General features: G+C 42.4%; 1 protein-coding gene across 5 annotated transcripts in view; it reads left to right on the forward strand.

Moving 5' to 3' along the window:
- Nucleotides 1-22,573, forward strand: part of arhgap21a (Rho GTPase activating protein 21a) — a 103,716-nt gene that overhangs the window by 67,545 nt on the left and 13,598 nt on the right. For 2 of the 5 annotated variants that reach the window (XM_085172117.1, XM_085172114.1), the window contains 13 exons: nucleotides 342-434; nucleotides 1,267-1,345; nucleotides 3,746-3,800; nucleotides 6,835-6,858; nucleotides 8,293-10,261; nucleotides 17,162-17,308; nucleotides 17,399-17,501; nucleotides 18,012-18,048; nucleotides 18,340-18,459; nucleotides 18,758-19,057; nucleotides 21,194-21,258; nucleotides 21,352-21,494; nucleotides 22,364-22,506. In XM_085172117.1, the coding sequence (XP_085028243.1) occupies nucleotides 342-434; nucleotides 1,267-1,345; nucleotides 3,746-3,800; nucleotides 6,835-6,858; nucleotides 8,293-10,261; nucleotides 17,162-17,308; nucleotides 17,399-17,501; nucleotides 18,012-18,048; nucleotides 18,340-18,459; nucleotides 18,758-19,057; nucleotides 21,194-21,258; nucleotides 21,352-21,494; nucleotides 22,364-22,506 (3,278 nt within the window). The other 3 variants (XM_085172116.1, XM_085172115.1, XM_085172118.1) reach the window with 3 other exon arrangements.

Genomic DNA, 22,573 nt, shown 5'->3' on the forward strand with positions numbered 1-22,573 from the left:
ATACACATGTGCACAATCACCTTCAAAAAATAACTCTTTGAGACAGGAAAAAAACCTCTGCAAGTCATCATCTATCAACAGTCTAAAATTTATAGACTCTCCTTTTTCTATACTTTCCTTGGACTTCGTGTTTTTGCTACAAACTGTCTGCATTTACATCATTTCAGGGCTTCAAAGGGGAAATATGCAATAATCAGCATCATCAGCAGAATATTGAAGCTGTTAAATTCTCCCAATGCAATTTGGCCTAGTTATGACTCCACTGCTGCTGCTTTTCCTAACTGTGTGACCAATCGCCATTCTGCATCTGTGCTCACTCTCTCTCACTCTCTGGTTGCCAGGGAGACAGAGGAATCGTCTGGAGCCAATGGACACGATTTTCGTCAAGCAAGTGAAGGAGGGAGGTCCCGCCCACGGAGCTGGACTCTGTACAGGTACACACACACACACACACAGTCACATTAACACACACACAGTGTAATAACCGGCAGATCTGATTAACTCTGCCTGTCTCATATCTGACCTCAAAGTGCTTTTGTATGCCAAGATTTCTTCACGTCTGTACTGTAGGTAACTCACTTCCTTGTAAACTGCCAGGCAAAACAGATATGAGGTTACAAAATAACAGATGGCTCCTTCGTGGGGGGTTGAGCAAAGTGTAATATGCACGCTGTTATTCTGACCTCTCTTTAAATTTGTCTTTGTACATCTCCCACTTTTTTTCTTGTCTTATCAAAACAGGAATCAGTTCTAATTTTAATCAGCGAACATAAAAATATCCCCTTTTTGGTGAAAGCATGGATCAGCTCCTGCTCTTGACAGTTTCCCTGGAATTTAGGTGATGGCTTACTGCTGCCAGAATTACTGCCAGGTTAGCACGTTGTTTTACAGGAAATGTAAAGCGATCCAGACAAGCCGTCTAAAGCTGCCTGCCTTTATCTGTTCGCTCTCCTCCTGGGACAAGCGAGTGGTATTTTCCCACAATTATTTAGTTTCACTCCTAAACTCACCTCCCCTCTCTTCCTGTATGATGGCCATCTTCAGAAAACTTGGAGATAGGTCCTAACATGGGGTCTTTACATACATAAACATGCGCTGGTATTACGGTTCTCCTTTTGATCTGAACACAAATGTGTGTTTGTGCTGGAAGGAGTCACTCCATTGTGGTTTCTTCGGTCAATAATCACGTTGACTGTGGTTTCAGATCATTTTTCAGAGCACAAACACGTGCTGCTCTTTCATCTATTCTTTTTCTTTTCTGCCCAGGGGATCGGATAGTGAAGGTGAATGGAGAGAGCATCATTGGGAAAACATACTCTCAAGTCATAGCCTTGATCCAGAACAGGTAAGATTGCACGTTTCAGTTAATGATTCATTTTGAGGGAAAACAAAAAGCCTGAATGACTCACAAGATCTAATCCTTTCATAAATGTTTGTGGCTTATTGATGGGAAAGGAGTTAGAGATGTTGGGAAACATGTTCATTTTTAGCAGAAAGTTTCCTTCTCAGAGAAAGCTCACATGCTTTCACATCCACGTGTTACATTTAGCTGTGAAAAGATGTACAGAGACGTGACAAAAGAATACCAGGATAAATCAAAGTCTGACTCTTTTATCCTCTTTGGTGCACTTTGATTGGAGCACTGTGTTGTGGATCTTTTTCATGATCTCCATTTATGATGAAGACGTGATCTGACCCCAGTCTGGCCCACCTAGTCTAAGTGAAATGTTTCCTGTCGTCATGCACCGAGGTGCGTGTGCACAAAAGGATCCAGAAGGAGACTCAAGTGCTAGCAGGAAAGGACACTTTATTGTAAATAACAAAAGGCAGCCCGGGAAAACCAGAGGAGAAAATAAGGAACTAAAAAACCCGGGGAAACAAATGACACGGGGAAGCCGGAATCGGGACTGTGGGAGGCTGCAACAGAAAGGGGAGAAGATTACTAGTGAGCCGGGAAGCTGGGGAGCACAACAAGACAAGGTTAGAGTAGCGGGCTTACAATCGGAGTGGGACTGTGGGGCTCGGGAGGGAAGTGGGAAGGTTCGTGAGAAGGGAATCCGTGGAGTTAGTGACGAGGCCAGATGAAGCACCGGGCAGGTGGCAGACACTGGACGCTGGATCGAAATCTTAAACACAAGAAGGCAGGTTTAACGCAGTTCCAATAAAACATTAGCGTAACGCTTTCGCGGGAGTCTAGTTACCACAGAGAGGTGAATAACGGACTGGCGTGGAGCATCCGTCAGCACAGGGTTAAGTAGTCCTCCAGGTAATTGCCCCAAGTATGCTGAGTATGATAACCTTGGCAACTGGCCATAAATTTAAAGAGCTCGCTTAGACAAGCAACAAGGTACGCTTCCATATTGATTGATTTTTGTTTCTTCCGTCTCCGACACATGTGGCCAATAAGCGGACTCAACATTCTCACGTAGTTTTTATTGTTAGTGTTATTAAAAGAAACCAAAAAATGGGAAACATCTAGAGTTTTACAAATTTATCAGCTGATTCAGACCAAAGTAAACGAACTACAGGTGGGAAAATGCCAATTTCTGTTACTCTGTGGCAACACCGTTATAATTTTGGAGAGTGCTGCCTCATGCAGAATTTGAGGCCCTGCATTTGTGTTTGCTTGCATGACTTTTTGGTTGCACTTAGAGAGAGAAAGACTGTAATAATGTAACCAATGCAGATGCTTTGGAAAAACACTTGCATGCAGTCCTCCCAAGAATTTTGAATGTTTGAAACGGAACAGGAAAGAGAATGATAGCAGGCTTCACCAGGGAGAGGAAGAAATGTGGAAAAAACAATCTAAATAGCAGCACATGTTGTTTTTAACATTCGGTTTCACGTCATTCTTAATAGACCAATCCCAGTGCCCAGCTTAACAGCCTCACACACTTTGAGACACTTTCCAGCTAAGCCCATGAGTGCTTCCTGGCAGATGTTTTGACGTTTACGCACACTTTCTCTTAGTCAAAGGGACTTTCAGTGTGGTGCTTTGAAAAAACAAAAAAAGGACAATGTTGTACAAACAAGCACGGGAGGTGAACCAGAAAAAAGAAGAACGGGAATGTGAAACATAAGGCCCGTAGCCCAGAAAAGACTCCAATCCAGACATTTTCTTTGAATCAACATAAACTTAAGATCAAAGTGGGGTGTATGTGGCTCATAAAGTGAAATGAGTTTAACATCCCTGCTTCAGAAATAACAACACAAGTAAGAGTAGCCCTCATATTTTTGACTCTTCCTTCTGGTGACAGTGCACAGCTACAGCAGACCTGAGTCATCCACGCATCAGCACATGCAGACATGGCGAGACCTTAATCTGATGAGTCCAACATCTCCCAGAGATGTTCAGTTGGGTTGAGATCTCATTTAACATTTGCTTTGTAACTTTAGTCATTAAGCCCTTTAATGTATGTCCTGTTGGTGTGGCCTGGCCCAGGTTCTCATCCTAGACCAAATTTCCCAGAGGAACCCACCCGAGGGATTAATAAAGTTTAATCTAATCTAATCTAGAAGATACCAATCACATTACAATCCAAAGTTTGCCATTGAAATGCCCCCAATGGCATAACAGAGACACCCAACCCTGTCACTGCAGTGGTTAAGAGTCAAGTTTTTTTCCCTTTAATATGTCACCTGGCCATTTCTTACGAGAAATGTTCACACGTCCTTAATTTGAGCTCTATGTTATAACTGTTCCTCTCTCTGTCTTTCTCTCTCTCTTATGTTTATCATCCATCAGTGATGCCTTGCTGGAACTCTGTGTGATGCCAAAGGATGAGGACATTTTGCAGCTGGTAAGCATTTGTTTATCTGTAAATACCACAAGTGCACAAACATGTAAAGAGATAATCCCCAGTTGTAAAACTGGAGAGCAGCTTTTAAGACTCTAGGATTAGGTTATGAATGGCTATAATTAATTTTCACTTATGTTGACATTAAAATGTCTGTCTCTTCATTCCATCCATCGTGCAGTACGTGTGCAGGCATACTAAAACTTAAGCTGTTAATCTTTTGAAATTACATTAAATAATCACCTTTGTTCTGCTGAAGAAAAATGCTCTGGATGTGTCAAACAAACCATACATTTCAATTTTATTCTCAAATGAGATACTTTACAGTATGTTACTTTGTTCGCTGTCACTGTTTTGCTTGTGATTGTGTCAAACAGTCGGGTATATACAGTAACGTAGAGTCAGCTAACCTGTGTAGCAATATACAAAAGCATGACCTTGGTTGCACCTGGTAATGCTCAATGAACAAATATGACTCAGTAAGGAATTTTTTTATCCAACAATAGTCACATTCATCATCCCTTTCAAAATGCTGGCTACAGACAAGATCATTCTTGAAGTTTGCTTTTAGATTCATTTTCTGTGGCTCTCCACTGTGCAGCTGGAGCCAGTGAAAACTTTTCTTGTCAGATTTTTCTTGCAGCAGCTCCACAGATGCTTGCCATGTAGCCAAACAGTTGCTTTAAATTGTCAGTTTGGTGTCCAGACTCCAAAGCAGACAACTTGTGTTACTAGCTGCAAATTATGCTGTTTTGCCTAACCCTCTGAGGTCTGTGACTCTAAAGTGGGATCTAAGCTTCTGAGTAAAATCTATGCCGGAGGTACGCTGTGACCACAAACCCTTCTGAAACCCGATGCCGTGACTTAGAGACTAACTGCGTCGCATCAGAGCAACCTGTAAAGACTGTGATTGGCCTGTTCAGTACCATCATCATTTTATCTTTATTTTCCACCTTGACTGGAATACAATGGATCCATTCAAATAGAGAAACTCCAGAACCAACTAGTGTGTTGGTGGCACAATGCTGGCAACAGCACTGGCCACTTGCATAGGTTACTTGGTGGCCTCTACATGGATTCAGCATAGATGTAAATCATGCATAACCCAGGCAAACAGAATACACAAGTTTTGTTTTCATTAAAATATTCTGCTAGTCTTTGCAATCAACAAACAACTAAAATAATCATTCTGACTGGCACGCATCAAAAACTATTCACATTTTATCTAAAAGAGTCTGTTTCACCTTTCTCCAAATGAAAGGGTTAGGGTTGTGTTAGGGTTACCAAGTATGATGACCTCAGATGTCATATGGCGCCACAGTACAGTATTAATGACAATTACACCATAATTCAGGTTTTTATCATTTTATTTACGTTTTTAAATAAAACAAATATTTACACAAATTTGAGCATCGGGAGAAAACGTCTTATGATGAGAAAAATGTGTCGTTAACGTCTGATTATGGCTAGCTAGTCAAGACTAGCAGGGATTTACAGGCTGCAGTTTGTAGTCACATGATTAATCCACTGTGGAAGAACTCTAGTAATCATTCCAGTGTTGAGTCAATGTTTAACCACCCACTCTATGCAATGTTTCTTAAGGGTTGTTCTTATACTTAAAGCTTGTATTGATTGTCCCATGTGGGTGGGCTAGTTTTTAAAAGGCCGGGAGTAAAACCAGCAAATAGGAACGCCGCCTAGCCGGGTTTCATGCCGCAGCTCCGCGAGTTTATACCGATCAACCTGAGGAGCTCAGCGACGCAAACAACCAGCATACGGCATCAGTCAGGGTCCAGAGCAACTCAGACGATAACAGCGCAAAGCCGTGTCAAACCAGTCGCCACACGTTTCTCACCTCTGCTTGGGAAAATCACAGTTAAAGCAGAGAGCTGAGTCAGATCCCACTGTGTTGCTAAATTCCTCACATAGCTTGTTAGTTTGGCCTCAGCTCACCAAAAAGCCACAGAAAGTTGCTTTTGGCCTTTTGGAATGAATCAGAGCTCACAAGGGATTCAAAGGAAGCAATTAGCTGTTTCTCCTCATGGAGGAAAACAACAATCAGAGTTAATTTCACCATTTTAATGTACAGTTCGCAACAATCTGACCTATTTAAAATCCAGAATGAACACCCACATAAAAGTGAAATGTGAATAAACAAGCTAATAGTTCTCATTCCATATTTAATATTTGATCTTGTGCATTAGATTATATCCCATAAAAAGGAAATATATGAAATTTCTGGTATTCATGTGGAGCTCATATTGACAAGATTGAGAAGACTCGATCTAATATTGTTTCCATAAGATAAAAGGAGCTTGAAGCGGCAACACGAGTATCAGTAAATATGTATGTGTCTCTTTTTAAATGTCTGTTTTGGGAGATACTAACCGGAGGGAGTGCAGCTGCAGTCAGCTGACTCCCCTCAGTGCTCTGTTTACAAGGCAGAAGCTGGTGCAGATCAGGCAAGTAAGGGTGCTCACCCAAAAGAGCAAAAAAAATCAAAAAAAATCTGACAGTGCAGCATCTGACAGATCAGAGGGAAGACGAGGAAAGACGCAAGTGTGGAGAGAGTGTAAGGGCGACGAAATGCTCCAGGAGCCGGCGAGGAAGGGCAAGGGAGGGGCGTTACCACAGTGAGCAGGTGAGAGTGACAGAGCAAAGGGAAGAAATGCAGAGTATGTAGAAGGAGAAAAAGCCAGCAGAATATATTTGCCAGTGTGTTCTGACAGCGACTGTGCTGTGTGGTGGAGGCGGAGGAAGGTGAGGGGACAAAATAATGGGGACAAACAACGAGACTCAGGAAGGTATTCAGGTCTAAGACGAACACCAAATGGGCAGCTGTGCTCTTTTTGATTGTTATTTTTCCACTTTGACTGACCGCGATGCCTCTGTTCAGCCTTCCCACAGCGAGATGTATTTTTAGCTTTTGCCGAAGTCTATCGTTGGTACCTCTTTATCTCTTTATTCTTACCTGTTTACTTCTCTTTATTTCCTTTTTTCTCTCTCTGCTTCCATTTATCTAACCTGTGGACTGCAGTTTTCCAGGGATATCACTGCTCTGGTAAGAAGGGAAATCATACTAATCTTCTCATCTTCCACTTTCCTTCATCCCTTATGAAAGATCTCCCCTTGTCTTGAGATAGTGTTTGCAGTGGTAGGACTGGTAGAGCAGGGTGTTTTTCTCTTATGCTGATAAGTAGGTTAAGGGAAAGACGGGAAAGATGTGTTTAAAGGATAAACAAATGCCCTGAAATCGTCTGTCAACAGACCTTCTAAATTTCCCTCTGTGCTTTCCACGATGAGGAAGTTGAGTTCTCTTGGATTGAACGTAGTTTCAGAGGGAGGCACCCGGCAGCTGAGGTAGTGCTGTTACTGTTAATGCAGCTGTAATCTGACACCTCAGGTAGAGTGCTATCGATTAAAGTCCAACGACGCAACTCTCTCCCTTTCATTTTCTCAAGAACGTCTGTGCTGAAAGGATGTGGAAATACAGTCTGTTCAGTATGTGGCCAGGAGTTTTTTTCTGACGCCATCTGTGGCAAAACAAAGTGTTTTTCTTTAACTTTTTATCACGGAAAGTACCTCGGTGGCTTCAGTGACTGTAGAATTGTGAAGCCATGCTGACAGAAGTAACGTTAGCTGCCAGCAGCAGACCGAGGAGACCCCCGTTCACCCTCTCCTCATGCCTCAGGGCACACTCTTCGGTACCAAAGGTGGGTAAGCCCCTGCCAGACTAATCCTCACTCTGACTCTGAGGGTTTATTCTGGATTTTCCAGCTTTCTTTCTCTACTTATTGCCCTCTCTGGCAGCCTTCTTTTCCCACTTGTGTTTCTTTTTTTTACAGAGGAGTTTAGGCTGCAACATTTGTTTGCCGTCTCCTAGAAAAAGAATTGAGAAACTTTGAGCAGAGCTCTGTTTGATTTGAAGAAATGGCGTGCTATTCATTTAGTGGTATAGACGGGATCAATCCAGTTGTCCCATCTGTCACGTCCAGTTTGCTGTGGGTATGCAGCAGTGTTTGACTTGCTGATAATCTTGTCAGCTCATACAAAGACTCCTGTCAATAAATGACACTTGTGGATTACGAGCCCTTCTCCAGTTTTGTAACTTGAGCTACAATGAACAGCAGATGCAGATGTAGTATTTCTATAGGAACATGCTATTGTGGCTGAAATGGCAGTGGAGGTGTAATATGAGATGTGGTTGTAAATGCATCTTTAGCAGTACTGCTTGAGAAATGAGATGACAGGGCAAAAATAGATATCCCACTCTTTGTATTCTTGGATATTTTTGGAAATGCGTCTGCACCGGTTATATTTGTGTCAAGTGTTGTTGTGTCAACTCTACAGCACTTCCCACTCCATGCTTGTCCTTTAGGAGAGTTTAAAATATCTGTTCTCTGGTTAGGTTGATCTCTGTGGATGTGATGGGATTGGTTTAGCTCTTAAACCTCTCTGCAACCAAAGTGATATAATTTCTTATAATCTCTTGCAGGCGTATTCCCAGGATGCATACCTCAAAGGAAATGAGGCATACAGCGGAAATGCCCAGAATATCCCTGAGCCCCCTCCCATATGTTACCCACGGATAGAAGTCAAGGCTGCAGGCATGGCTCAGTCATCAGAGCCTGTCACTGTCACTGAGACTCCCAGAGGGCCAGTTCAAGGACCAGGGAGGCGAGGGGGCGCCACAGAGAAGAGCTATCGGGTGGAAATCCCTGTTCCTCCTTCTCCTCCCCAGCAGACGTCAAAGTCTCAGACAGTGGCGTGTGTCTGTAATGACAATGTGAGGACAGTGCCCCCTGATCAGATTGAGAGGGGGTCTCGGGTGGCTCGGGCTGGACCCAGCCACAGGACTGAGGAAAACCGGTATGGTCCTACAACAGATTCTGGCTCGGCCCGACCAAGACCCCTTATTCCCTCAGTCCCTGGGAGCGCTCAGTTACAGTACCCCTCCTCACGCACCACAGAAATGCCAGTCTACCCCCCTTCCTCAACTTCTAGACCTGGAATCTATCCTGACACCTTATCTCCACCTGGACGGGCCTCGCAGGACACGTTCTCCACTGCCATCTCACCCAGCGCCAACCACTACTCACCCTCTCCCACAGCTCCCTCCACCTCCCCTCACCAGAACATTGACTGGAAAAACTACACCACCTATAAGGACTATATTGATGCCAAAAGACTGCACAGTTATGGCTGCCGCACCATCCAGGAACGCTTGGACACCTTGCGTGCAGCTTCCAGTTCTAGTTCTGTCTACACCCAGCAACGAACAACATCTCCTCCCGTTGCCAGTCAGAGAGGGGCACTGGAATCCCAGGTTAGACGCAGGAGTGCATCCAATGACCGTGGGGTGGATACAGGTAGTCAAGGTGCTGCAGTGACAGCTCCTTTGCGCAGCGCCTCCCAGGAGAGGCTAGGAGGCGGGGCAGAGAGGACGATAACAACTAGGAACTGGCCTCGTAGCGCTTCACAGGATGCTCTGCCTTTCTCAACCCCAACAGGAGTCACCAAACCTCGTGCTCGGTCTTGTGATTACCTGGGTCAGCATCCTGGAGAGCTAGGCGGGCTTCTCTCTGGAGACAGGTTGGGAGTGGAGGACAGGCTTCAGCTGGGTCAGGGAGAGGAAGCCAGGGCTAGCAGGCAGGGATCTGAGTTGAGGGCTTTACCTCATCTAAACAGGAGTCTCACTGGACAAGAGGAAGAAGGGCAGGGCTTTTCCAACTCGCCTCTAGCAGCTCCTGTGTTTACTAAAGGTACATCAGATTCTGCACTACCATCGAGGACAGATGGCATCATAATGAGGCCGTCACGTCTGCCTGTCAAAAATGCCATCTCAGACGCCTCACCTGCCTTACTTTCCACTAAACCCACGGACCCTCTAAAAGACCAAAGAGCTAACATCATGGGCAACCATATGGGCTACTCCTCCCCTCTGCACCTGCAGCTCAGGTCCAGGGCTGACAGTCTGAAAATAGAGAGCAGGTCAGAGGCGGGGCTAGCAGCCAGATCCTCCTCTTGCTCTGGTCCTTCGTCTAAACTGCCCACGCAGAGACAACTACAAAGTGCTGGCAGTGCTTCTACCAGTAATGGAGCTGTCACCCAAAAGCCAAAGGTCAAAGAAACCTCTAGTTCCACTAATTCTCTTGTATGGACTAACGGCAGTCTTGCAGAGGGTGTTGAAGGACCTGATGCTACCGTTGTGGTCCTTAGAAGGGACAAAAACTCTGGAACTGCTCATGTTCGCCCTCCGTCCTATGTAATAGCTGTTAACGACAACCAGAGAGGAGTGACTCATAAGTCACCACACTTAGTGAAGGCAGGCTCTGCAGATGCAGCGATGTGCTGGACGTCTAGTGACAGCTACAGGGAGATGCATCTGAGAAGGCTGGGAGACACACGGCAAAAGTCCGGATCCAACAACTTGGATGACTCTCTGGATTCAATCCCCTTCATAGGTAAGACATCCTTATCTTTATATGTTCTTTCTATAGCAACAAATTTGACACAAGAACAGTCTGTTTGGTCAAAGTACTGCTGGAATTAATTTTAAGCTTCAACTATCAGAAAGCTGCCATCAAATCATCAGGCACAATCTTGCTTTCATGTCTACTTATTAGGTAAAACTGTATTTCCTCATCCAGAACTTGGAAGCAGAAAATTCAGACTGCAGTTAATTTGAGGACGGTTGTTGGCACCTGTTGGCACTAAGCATAGAGTTTAGCATAGTATTAGTATAGGCAGTCCAGACAGATCAAATGATCTTAGTGTGAGTTCACATCAGCTAATGATTTGGCTGATTTTACATAGGGTGAGCTATATAAGCTGCTTTACCGCTGCTGTGCATCTGCAAGCCGCTTTGCTCCCCAACTCTTCAATTTATGCTGTGTTTAACTTAAATAATGTCTGTGGGCATTGATGCCTGCTCCTTTTTATACGAGGACCTTGCTGCTACTCTCCCGTCTTAGGTTTTCAACATATGAATGCATCAAGGAAAGATGGAAAGGTGAAAGACTAGAACCATGTCATCAAATATAAATAACTGGGGATGCGAAGAACTGTCTTCTTTTGACTTAAGTGACTAAAATTAATTGTCATAAATGATCAAGTTCATTTTTAAATAAAAAGAGGTTTTACATAAAATAAATACTTGCATGCTTCAGTGTTGAAATAATATATGGTAAAATGGTCTGTATTTGTATAGCGCTTTGCTTGGTCCTAAGGACCCCAAAGCGCTTTACACTACACACAATCATCCACCCATTCACACACACATTCACACACTGGTGATGGCAAGCTACAGCATAGCCACAGCCACCCACACTGACAGAGGCGAGTGCCTGACACTGGCGCCACCGGGCCCTCTGACCAGCACCAGTAGGCAACGGGTGAAGTGTCTTGCCCAAGGACACAACGACCGAGACTGTTGGAGCCGGGGCTTGAACCGGCAACCTTCTGATTACAAGATGAACGTCCAACTCTTGAGCCACGATCGCCCCGTATATATGTGTAAATACTGAGTCTAGATAAAAGGCTTTGTATCAAAAAGTTGAATGCTACTGTTAGCCATGCATGACAATGGGCATTAATCTTGCAGGACAGGTAGAACTTCACAGTAAAAACACAATCAGTAGTTTAACACACTCTTATAGATCAATAGATGAAGAACTGTACTTACCTTGACAGAAAGACTCATGACATATTTAATTCTCTGTAGGTAAAATGATCATGCAGTGATGGGCTGTTGAGTTCACACTCTGGTTTGCTCATAGCTATATTTCAGGGGTTCCTTGGGTTTTTATAAAATCTTTTAAAAAATCTATAATACCCAGTGATACCTTCTCATGCATGTTTTGGTTATGTTTGTAATTTATTAAATGTTAAAAAAAGAGTAATTAATTCATAATTATTTCACATGTAATTTCCATATTTAGCAGTTAGAAACCCAAGGTTAAAGTGACATCAAATGAAAAGTGAGAAACATATTTTCCTTCAGGTCTTGACATGACACTCCCATCTCAAAATCCACAGTTTATGGTGGTGAGAGTGATATTCTCCACTGTTGGTTGCCTGAGGACAAAAATGTAGACACGCCTTCAGTATCTTCCTGTTTAAAGGAAATAAAAATCACCATGACCAAAAACCATGGAAGCCAAATAATTATAATAAAAAATTAGTCTGAACTTCCTGTTTCAGTAAACCAGAAAAATGCATTAAAAATCCATTTTAAGCTTGTCCGTTGTTGCCCCACTTTTGCTGCTACAATGAAATACATTGTGTCTAAATGTCATCATGGATATACTATTGCATAATCAGGTGGGGGAATTCCCTGCAAAGTTTGCTCAGTGTGAATAAGAATGAATCCAGTTAACCTGTGTTTTGGTGGTAAACTGTCTTTTAAAGGACACTGTTCAGTATAGAAATTACAATTTTTAAAAAGTTTTGCTGCTGTTAAGCAATGTTTGTGTTCAGCATTTTGAACTTGGGATGATGTAGTGTTACGCGTGTGTTACAACGTGACACCGTACTGCCAGTAAGCATGACATATTCAGACAATCCTTTGGCATCTGAAAGGGCAGCACAGAAAAAGTACACAGAGTGCACACTACGCACACGTACGCACTCACAGAGCTGCTTTCCAAGTCAATAAACGCACACACACTCCCTGAAAATCTCATATTTCCACCAGTGTTGCACAGAGAAAGAAACCTAAGCGTATCGTCCTAATGGACTATGACATAGTGGAGAAATGAGAGCATTCCTGCAGCAATCTGCTTCAATTACATTTCATAGTAAGCTTCCAAACAATAAGTGGAACAACTGCTGTACATTATCTGCCTGCCAAAAGTTTATTTTATTTCATGTTTTTTTTTTTGCAGGGAACAGAATGTAACATACAGTACTAGAAAAACATGCGATATGTCACGTCTGCTCATGTTTTTGATGATTCTTTTTTTTCTGTGTTTTTCCTCATGAACTGAAGCTGAGAGCTGCATTTACACATTGAGGTGTTTATAGAATGAAGTTATTGAGTAATGTTTGAAGCATCTTCTGTCTTTCCAAATCTCGTACAACTCTAAGAGTCTGACAAGCTTGAACTCGACCTTGCATCCTCAGTTGTGTCTTTATTGATGACTCATTACCATCCATTGAGAGCAGCTCTTGTGTCTGTCTGGTGTCCTAGAACCTGCAGGGATTAATCACATCCTCTCCCAGGAGCACTTCACAGAGGCAGCCCTCACATCTCATGGTCTCGTTCACAGCATTTCAATCAAGATTAGATGGAGATCTTGGTGCTATAGCAGTAATGTGCCTTAAATCAGAACAATCTGGGGTTGGTTTTTTTTTATCATGTTATGAGACGGCAGTGTGATATTGCTTATACTCTCATGGCAGTCTGCTGTATATTAAGCAACAGCATGGAGTTAGTTTAGCTGAGAATAGAGGATGGAAAGAGGTTTAGCGTGGTTTTTACCCAAAGATAACAAAATCAACCAACAAGTAACTTTGAAGCTCATTAATTTACTGTTTACGTGTTATTTACTTGATGTGAAGCATCTGGAGCCTGCATGCTGGACTCTTTCCTCTTGCATTGATTTTCCCAGAGTCCCTCATGGATGAGTGCCAAAACATAAAAAATCCACATGTAATAATTTTTAGACAAGATCTAGGTTAGTTGGATCCCCTCTGACTAAACTTCATGCTAATCTAGAGAAACTGATGGCAGTGTGTAAATCTTGCTATGAAAGTTGGAGGGTAGTTTGTTTATTTATCCCATTTCCTCTCACTTTAAATTACTCCAAGCAACAGCAGACTTGCCCCAGACTCCAGTGTATTTACTTGGTAGATCCACTTGGTAGTCCAAGCATTTATTTTGAAAATCAGAACTACAACATATTTCCAAGATTCAGAGGAAGAAATGAGCCTCATTTAAAATACTAGCTTTATTGCTGACAAGTCAAAAAGTTGAGCTCAGTTTGCAGTCCTGTTACTTGATAACAACAGAGCTACCTACCATGGGAAGGTAGGGACCCCCCAGAAAAGAGCAATACTGCCTAATGTTTGGAGACCGCAGCATGTGCAATGAACATGGCATCTTGTTGACTTTGAGCTAGTTGCTTGGAAGTCAGCTGTTGTCTTCAAAGCAACTTTGGTGCATCGACAATGGCAATTAAACGGCAATAAGGTGGAGTCAGTCAGCTGTCAGTCAATTTGGGGTCAAGTTGGCGTTAACGTGCAATCTGTTTGTGATAATTAGTGGTTAGCTGTGAGAAATTGGTGAAAATCCAAAAACTGTGTGCATGCAGAGAAATTTACATTAAACAGAAATGTATGTTGCTGTAAATTGATTGCTGTGTTGGCAATCTGTCTGCATCAATAAATTAGCTATTAGTAAGCCTTTGACAGTCTGTCTATAAGTGATTGCAGTCGGTCCAAGCTGTACTGCAATTATTTGGAGACAGGTTGCCTCCCATTAGGCAACCTGTCCAATTGCCTTGCAGTCATTAGTGGTGACCCAATCGCTTGCCATCGGTGTGTGACAGCAGAGAAATTCAATGCAGTTACCAGGCAACCACCGATTTTTCCTAGTCACAAGGCGGTAGAGGCTTATTTGTACTTCAGTTGTGATTGAAGCATAATATGAATTACTGCAGACTGAAATACAGTAACAGGCTTTTTTTCACTACAGTGGTTCTGACTGAATTGGAGTCACCATTTGCTTTTATGTAGTGTGCCTATATTCTAACAATTTTGGTAAATATATTGGAACAGATCTGGAAGGTTAATGAGTTTATGCTGTTATTTTCCACATGAAACACAAATAAAACCATATGAAAGTCATATCTGTAGAGATGTTTTATGAGAACTTTATTGTACCCACAGAAACGACGTACACTTGTATTTACTATATTGACCAGAAACAAAAAAACACCAAACATGTTGTCTAGATGTGGATAGGTGCATGTTCTCCTGCTTAAAGCCAAATCAGTCTTGATGTATGAAAGTGAAATAAATAAATTGTAATTGTACGTGTCAAAACTCGCTGGCTACCACCATCTTCCCAGAAACAGAGTTAGAGGTATATAAACAAGTGATTAAAGCAAATAGGCATCTGGCTTGCTTGCAGAAATGAGGTTTGCAGTGTCATGGGAGATGTCTTTGCGGTTTGAGGAAAGAGAGGTTTCACAGCAGTAATCTGTACCCTACAATAAGCACATGTTTCACGTTAAATTAAGTAAACAGTTTGCAAGGGAATTGTGTCTTTTAGATCTTTTCGCTGTTGTTCTTTTTAGCGGTTTGTCTTTTGTAGTCAGGGCACTTTTCAAGTTAAATAACAGCGACAGTTACGTTTCTGGAGATGAATTTGTAAGAATTTGAAAAAGGTATTCTCTCCTCGTGCCACGGTTACCTGACAAGTTTGAAGTCTCTGGTTGAACCATTTACTTGTGCTCTGCACTATTATAAAGAGAGCTTTCAGTAACAATATCCGCTGTGTGGTCTCGCCCTACTTTCTGCATCACCATATTCGCTGATAAGATTCATTTCTGCATCTACTTGTTCGCTGTACCTGTCTCCTAATTTGTTTTTAGGGTTTGCCGCTTTGCAGATATTGCATATCACACGTTATGACACAGTCTCGCCTGTGATGATATAATGCAAGCTGACTGTACTGCATCTGTGTATTTAAAGGAAAGGGGTTGTAGCAGCTTATCTGGACTGAAGTGCTTATCAGCTGACTGACTGAGTCTCTGTCTGCATCATGTAGTCTTCTCTCCATACGTCTTATCGCTGCTTTTTATTGCTGTTCGCTGCAATGTTTATTCAAGTTGAGACAGCAGACATGACGTAGACCTTGGTTAATGTTGCTCTAATTTGCAGTATTATGGCTCCTATTGAGTTAAGTTGAATACATTTCAAAGGTGTGGTATGATTAGCATCGCCAGCAGATTAACCGTGTTGGGAAAATACATATTTGGATCATGATTATGCCATGGTTGGAATTGTTGGTTTGTCACAGCTCTCTTCCCTTTAAGTGACAGCGTCAGCTTATCTGCACACTTTATGGCCGTGTACCATTAATAGTATTCACTTTCCTGTGGTTGTGCAACCTCTGTCATACACTGGAAGAGCCTCATGTTTTTGACTTGAACAGTTTGAAACTGAATTGTGAACTTTTGAGGACTTAATGTAATTATTGATTTGTTGTCAGGTCTTCCTGAATCATCACCATGTCTGTCTTTTCTGAGCCTCGGTCTCAGGCTGCTTCATAACAATAAGTGGCCTGTGTCTGTACTCATAGATGTGCCTGCCATTTGTGACAAGCCTGATTGAATCACAGTAGTTTATTAACTTCATGATGATTTTTGTCTTCGATGTTTTTTCTTATGCTGTATAAATCATTGACTTTTATTCATATTAGTTTTGCAAATGTTGTTCTTTACTTCTCACCCTAATATAATAGTGATTTTAAACAATCTTTTAAAATCTTATTATAAACTTAGTGGAAATCTATGATGAAGTTCCTAATTTAAATACAACTTTCACTGAATCTTTGCATAATTTATAAGAGATGGACTTCAGTGAAAAACTAGAAAGTAGCAAGTTTGACTCTATGCAAAGCTGGCCAGTGACCGTTTTGCATGCAGGTTCTGACCATCTGCTCTACCAGGTGAGCTACCAGGTTCCCTACAATACAAGCCCCATGCACAGGGCGCTAGTAGGAATCTGGTTACGACTGCTACGATACGTTTGCACATTTACTTTGGTTACATGCACACAGTTTTTCACGTTGTTTAAAGCCAATCCTAATTACAGTTCTGGATCAGGTGTTGTGTTACATGTATAAAAGTGAGGAATATCTCCTGTCAGCGGCACTCTTTGAGCTTACATTTTAAGAATGAAATGTGTAAAACTACAGAAATCTGTAACTTAATTATTTTGGTGTAGCATGAATTTAAATGGGGGAGATCTTTATTAGTAGAAAAAGCTGTGAAACTTAGAAATACAATTAAAAGTCCATCATTTATGCTCGCATTTTACGTTTTCCAAAGCCAGCCTGGTCCTTATGTTGGACACTTTACTCTGTAGCCAAGCAACCAACCCGAGGGACCCACCCAGTGAAATAGTCAAATATATGAAAAGTTGAATATTTGGGTAAAATCCTAGCTAACATGTTGTAATTTTACTACAGTTTGTTTAAGAAACTTTTTAAAACCAGCTAGAGTGTTCATGTGATCCTATTTTAAGTATGTTTAAGCTTTTAGCTGATATATTCTGACTATTATACTTCATGTTCAGGGGAGTGTTTTATGATTTTCTTGCCTTGCTGAACTCAGTTTCCTCTTTTCTGTCCTCAGATGAACCGTCCAGTCCGAGCATCGACCTGGAGAGTGCGCACATCCCCGCCTCAGCCGTGATATCTGGAACGCCCGTCATCACCACCATCCCAGCCAGCCCCCCTTCTCCGTCCCCTCTCATTCGCCGCCAGCTGTCACATGACCAAGGTGTGTTTTCCATATCAAAGGGTTAGTTAGCTGCTGAATTTGGCGCAGAAAGGGACAGTTTCAAATAATTATGTGACCCTCTTTTAATAGATTCTCTCCGTCTCACAATTATTGAGTCAGATTCTGGTACTAAAACTGAGCGCTCCAAGTCGTACGATGAAGGCCTCGATAACTACCGGGAAGAAGGCAAAGGGTAAGATGCTCTCACAACAGTGCATGTAAAAACTTGTGAAAACAGCCACTATCAGTCTTGTATTAAAAAAACAGGACAAACAAAGGCAGGTTTTAGTAGATTATTTACAGTGTAGTAGTAAAAACATGGCGCTGCACAAAAAGTGAAACATACCTCTGCGTTTAACTCCGATGCGGGTCAATCAGCTGTGTGCAGAGTTTAAACAATTTACTGATCACTTGTGAGGTCACATTTCTGGAAAGCTTATTGGCAGTGGATGGATTTATGGGTAGCTTACTCCTGTGACTGATCAATTTTGCTTTTACACAATGCTTTTACACTCTTAAGAAAGAGAGGGTGTTGTCTTTCCTAAGCAGTAAGTCAGAGGTTGTTTTGGTTCTGTTTTACTCCAAAACCAAAGAGAACGAGCACATTTTGTTTGAAGCAATCCCACTGAAGCAGGTTTTATTATTTGATGTAGTTTTAAACGCTTATTCTCACACACATCTCATACTTTCTGCTGCCCTCTAGGCGGTCCTTGATACCGGGTCTGAAAAGTCTTATGAAGGTAAGTTTTTTTATGAGCTCACTGTCGGCTCTTTGTTTTATCAGCGTTTCCTGCTCAGATATTTATGCAACCTTTGTTTCACACCCACATTATAAACTTCTCTCACCGTAATGTGAATGAATTGTGGAAAACTGGGAGAGCCGTGGGAGTTGCGTCATGCTGCTTTTGTAAATGATTCATTTAAAAGGAGTTTTTAATTTACTGTCTATCACTGGTGCACTTTCGCCTCGTCTTGCACTTGAAAACCTTTCGGGCTTTCATGTGTTTGCATTGGTTTCGTCTCCGTTTCAGGCTGTGGACAGGTCATCGGATGATTCAGGGTCAAGGAGAGATTCCTCATCAGACGTCTTCTGTGACGCCACCAAGGAGGGATTGCTGCATTTTAAGCAGCTTCATACAGAAAAGGCCAAGGTGTGCACCGTCTCTGTTTAAAACCCACACAGTGCCACAGAAATCATGCCTCACGCACTTTTATATCCGTTGACCTGCTCGAAATTTGGTTTATTAACCATAACAGCTCCTTCTTGATGATATCTTATCTATATTTCCTCTGCTGTTTGTTTTACTTGCTTGAGCAGTTTAGATTTTCTTGTCTCATATTGTCCACAACACAGTGATTATAAAGCAATAGTAGTGCTTTTAAGATTGGTTGAATTCCTGCTATTTTGCTTTGTAAACTATTCTCTTCTTCATGACGTGTTTTATGTAGCGTGTCGGAGGAGGCATGCGGCCGTGGAAACAGATGTACGCCGTGTTGAGAGGAAACTACCTCTGCCTATACAAAGACAAAAAGGAGGGCCAAGCACACGCCAACTGCCAAGCAGTGGATGAGCCGCTGCCGATCAGCATCAAGTCCTGCCTGATTGACATCTCCTACAGCGACACGAAGCGGAAGAACGTCCTGAGGCTGACCACGTCGGACTGCGAGTACCTGTTCCAGGCTGAGGACCGGGAGGACATGCTGGCCTGGATCAGAGTCATACAGGAGAACAGCAACTTGGATGACGAGGTGCGAGTCTTGGGTTCAAACTGTTGGGACAGTCATTATACAAAAAGCAGTCACAAGACCCAAACTTTCATAATGTGTTCAGATGTGATAACGTCATCAAAACAGATACCAATATTATCATGTTCGTCACGGGTTGAATAAGCGGTTTGGCATTTTTAATTTTACGATTTTTACTGATATATTTGGCAGCTTGCAGCTCAGTAGTTCTCAGGAAGAGTGTCCTCGGGGGCTTTCATGCGCATTAGCTTTCATCTCCTTTGATTGAGCAAAGCTTTTAAAGCATGTAACCTTCTTGCGAGGCAAGTTTAGACATTTTCCTCAACCCATAGCTGTGAGATCTGTTTATTTGTTGAAACTTTATGAAGTACAGTGCATGGGTTACAGGCTGACATATGCGAGTACACTGGGGGTTTAAAAAGCAGATAAACAGGAATTTGATTTATATAAATTGTAAAAGACGGACAAAGGAGCTTGCAAAGAAAAGCGTCTGGACTTCTTTAAGTTACTTGAAGACGTTTCACCTCTCATCCGAGAGGCTTCTTCAGTTCTAAGGTCAAATGGTGGAGAGTCCCAGATATAACCCTAGTGGGAGTGTCCCCCCACAGAGGGACAAAAGGACCCCCTGATGATCCTCTAATTGCCTGAGCCAAGGTGTGGAACTGGGTGTGGGTCCCAATCAGCCAGAGTTTCGGGTGATTTCATTGTGAAACCTGGCCCCACCTTATCATGCGAATTCCTGAGGTCAGAGAATTGGGACCCACACCCAGTTCCACACCTTGGCTCAGGCGATTAGAGGATCATCAGGGGGTCCTTTTGTCCCTCTGTGGGGGGACACTCCCACTAGGGTTATATCTGGGACTCTCCACCATTTGACCTTAGAACTGAAGAAGCCTCTCGGATGAGAGGTGAAACGTCTTCAAGTAACTTAAAGAAGTCCAGACGCTTTTCTTTGCAAGCTCCTTTGACTACGATGACCTGGATGACTGAGAACCTTCACAGACATAAAAGACGGACAGAATTCATAATGTTTAGCACAGTAAACAGCTTCCAGATTCAGCGAGAACATGTGTTGTACAGCTCTAATCTAAACAAAGATTTACAACTTTCTTCTTAAACAGATGAGCTGTTGGAATATTTTTACTCAAGTTATTGAATTAAAATATTAATGGAAAATACCCAATTAGTGATCCATAAGCCACCCTCTTCTCTCACATACAGTGCTGCTCTAATTTTCCGCTCAGTTATTGATATTTTCTAATAATTTGGGGCTTTCTAAAAGCCACTGAGGCAGCGACAATCTTTGCTACAGAAATGCAGAGTTTCCGCATGGCGTTTCATCAAAACTCCCCACACCAGTTAGTTTTTCTTCAAATTTGTATTCACTTGTTTCCTCAATTGTGCTCTTTCCGCGTTCTTTCGATTGTAAACATTCATGTGATTCTTGGTACTGTCGGCTGCTCCCTTATTTCCCAGGGGGTCGCCCCAGTGGATAGATCCGCATATTTGATTTAGCACAGATTTTATTCTAGTTTCGTGACGCAATCCTCCCATTTAGCCGAGCTTGGGATCAGGACTAGGAGTACGCCAGCTTGTGACTCCATGGTGTTTATTATTGTGCTTATTCTAGTTCTAATTATTTGTTTTAAATATGCGGGATTTCAAAATAAATGTTCCAGTTAAGGATGACACAGTTACATTTCAGTTGCACAGGGACAATAAAATAGCTGAATTTGTGTGTTCATCTGCAGATTTCTGTCAGCAGGACTCGCTGTGTTCATTTCTTTTTCTGGACTTCTGGGTAACATTTATGTGACTAAAACTGAATAAACTGAATCTCTTTGAGTTTTGGTTGGATGAAACTTTTTGGAATGTTTTGTGACATTTTGGAGATGAAATGAAGAACAAAGTAGGTACATTTCCCCGTATTTGAAATATAAACTCTTTTGAGGACCTAACCAGCCAAATGTTTTGTTCTAACAGTCCTCCCTGTGCTACCTGAGAGCTGCAGGTTATATAACGATCTGTCATAGTCTGTAAGGCCGGGCTGAAGGACACAATTGCACCAGATTCCCGTAAACATTTGTTATCACGTCTCATATCATGCTCTGTCGTTTTTTCCGTCTTCCCTTTTTTTAGAATGCCGACTTCACTAGCCACGACCTCATCAGCAGGAAGATCAAAGAGTACAACACCTTGATGAGGTAAGGGTGAGATGAAAGCAGGTGAGCGGGGAAGGGAAGTGTCTCATAGCTCATGGGAAAGCTCTGAAAGTTTCGTGTCCATGTCTCATGCAGCCCGACTGGCATCAAGACGGAGCCGTCTCCCAGAACTTCACGCCAGTCGCTAAGGCAGACGCTGCTGGGAGGGAAAGGAGAGACCAAAGCAACAAGCCCACACTCACCCAAAGCTGAGCAGGAGAGGAAGAACATGCACAAAGGTATGAAAAGAAAGAACATTTTATATCTGATAAATAATAAAATTAAATACTAATGCTTCCTTCATTTGTTATGTATAAGTAGTATATAAACATTTACTGGGGTGGCTGTAGCTCAGGAGGCAGAGTAGGTCATCTACAAATCAGAAGGGTGGCAGTTTGATCACTGGTTTTCATTTTGAGTACACGGTGCCTCTGCTTTATGCAGCCTTTACATATTTAGATCAGGCAGCGTGACTATATGGTTAATACAATGCTTTGTAGTTAAACTCTTACAGGCTGTTTTTAAAGGGGTACAAATGGTTAAAGGAAATGAATCATAAATGCTCACAGAGCAAACTGCACAGTGCGTTGAAGGTGTTTTGATGATGATGATGGGAGGTATCACTTCTGGAAGTAATAACTCATTGTTTTACAGTTAATGTTACTTTAATGCAAGTAAGTACACGTTCAATGAGCTGTGCCTCAAGTACAACACCCGTAGAGCTTGCTTCGCGCCTGTTAAAGGTAATAAACTTGAAGATTGTTGCACCTTGTGCCAGAAACTGCTCAGTGTAGCAGTACTAAAGGTATTAGAGTGGCAAGAAGACTGCAAGAAAGCAGTCAGTATAGTTCTGTATTCATATCTGGAGCATCACGATAATCCTGACAGTCGAATCCATTCTGCGCTTAATAAATCCTGTATTTGACAGCATTTGGATCCAGATAAGAATAAAAGCAGAAGTGCTCAGGATTTACACGCAGTAGCTAAACATCAATCATATAAAAGGAGTTATTGGATTTTACTACTTATCCTTAACTTATCATTCTCAGACATGTTGTAATTAGAAGCTACTATTCACGGTATCCTGTGTGTTGTCCTGTGTGTGCAGATGACACCAGCCCTCCCAAGGATAAAGGGACATGGCGAAAGGGCATCCCAGGACTGATGAGGAAACCTTTCGAGAAGAAGCCATCTCCTGGAGTCACGTTTGGAGTGAGACTGGACGACTGTCCGCCTGCACAGAACAACAAGGTTCGGGCTGGTATTATTAAGTGCACAAACCCAGTGTTCTGGTCTGGGATGGGCCTTTTAAACCACG

The sequence above is a fragment of the Neolamprologus multifasciatus genome, chromosome 9 (assembly GCF_963576455.1).
Source record: "Neolamprologus multifasciatus chromosome 9, fNeoMul1.2, whole genome shotgun sequence".
In the NCBI taxonomy this organism is placed as follows: Eukaryota; Metazoa; Chordata; class Actinopteri; order Cichliformes; family Cichlidae; genus Neolamprologus; species Neolamprologus multifasciatus.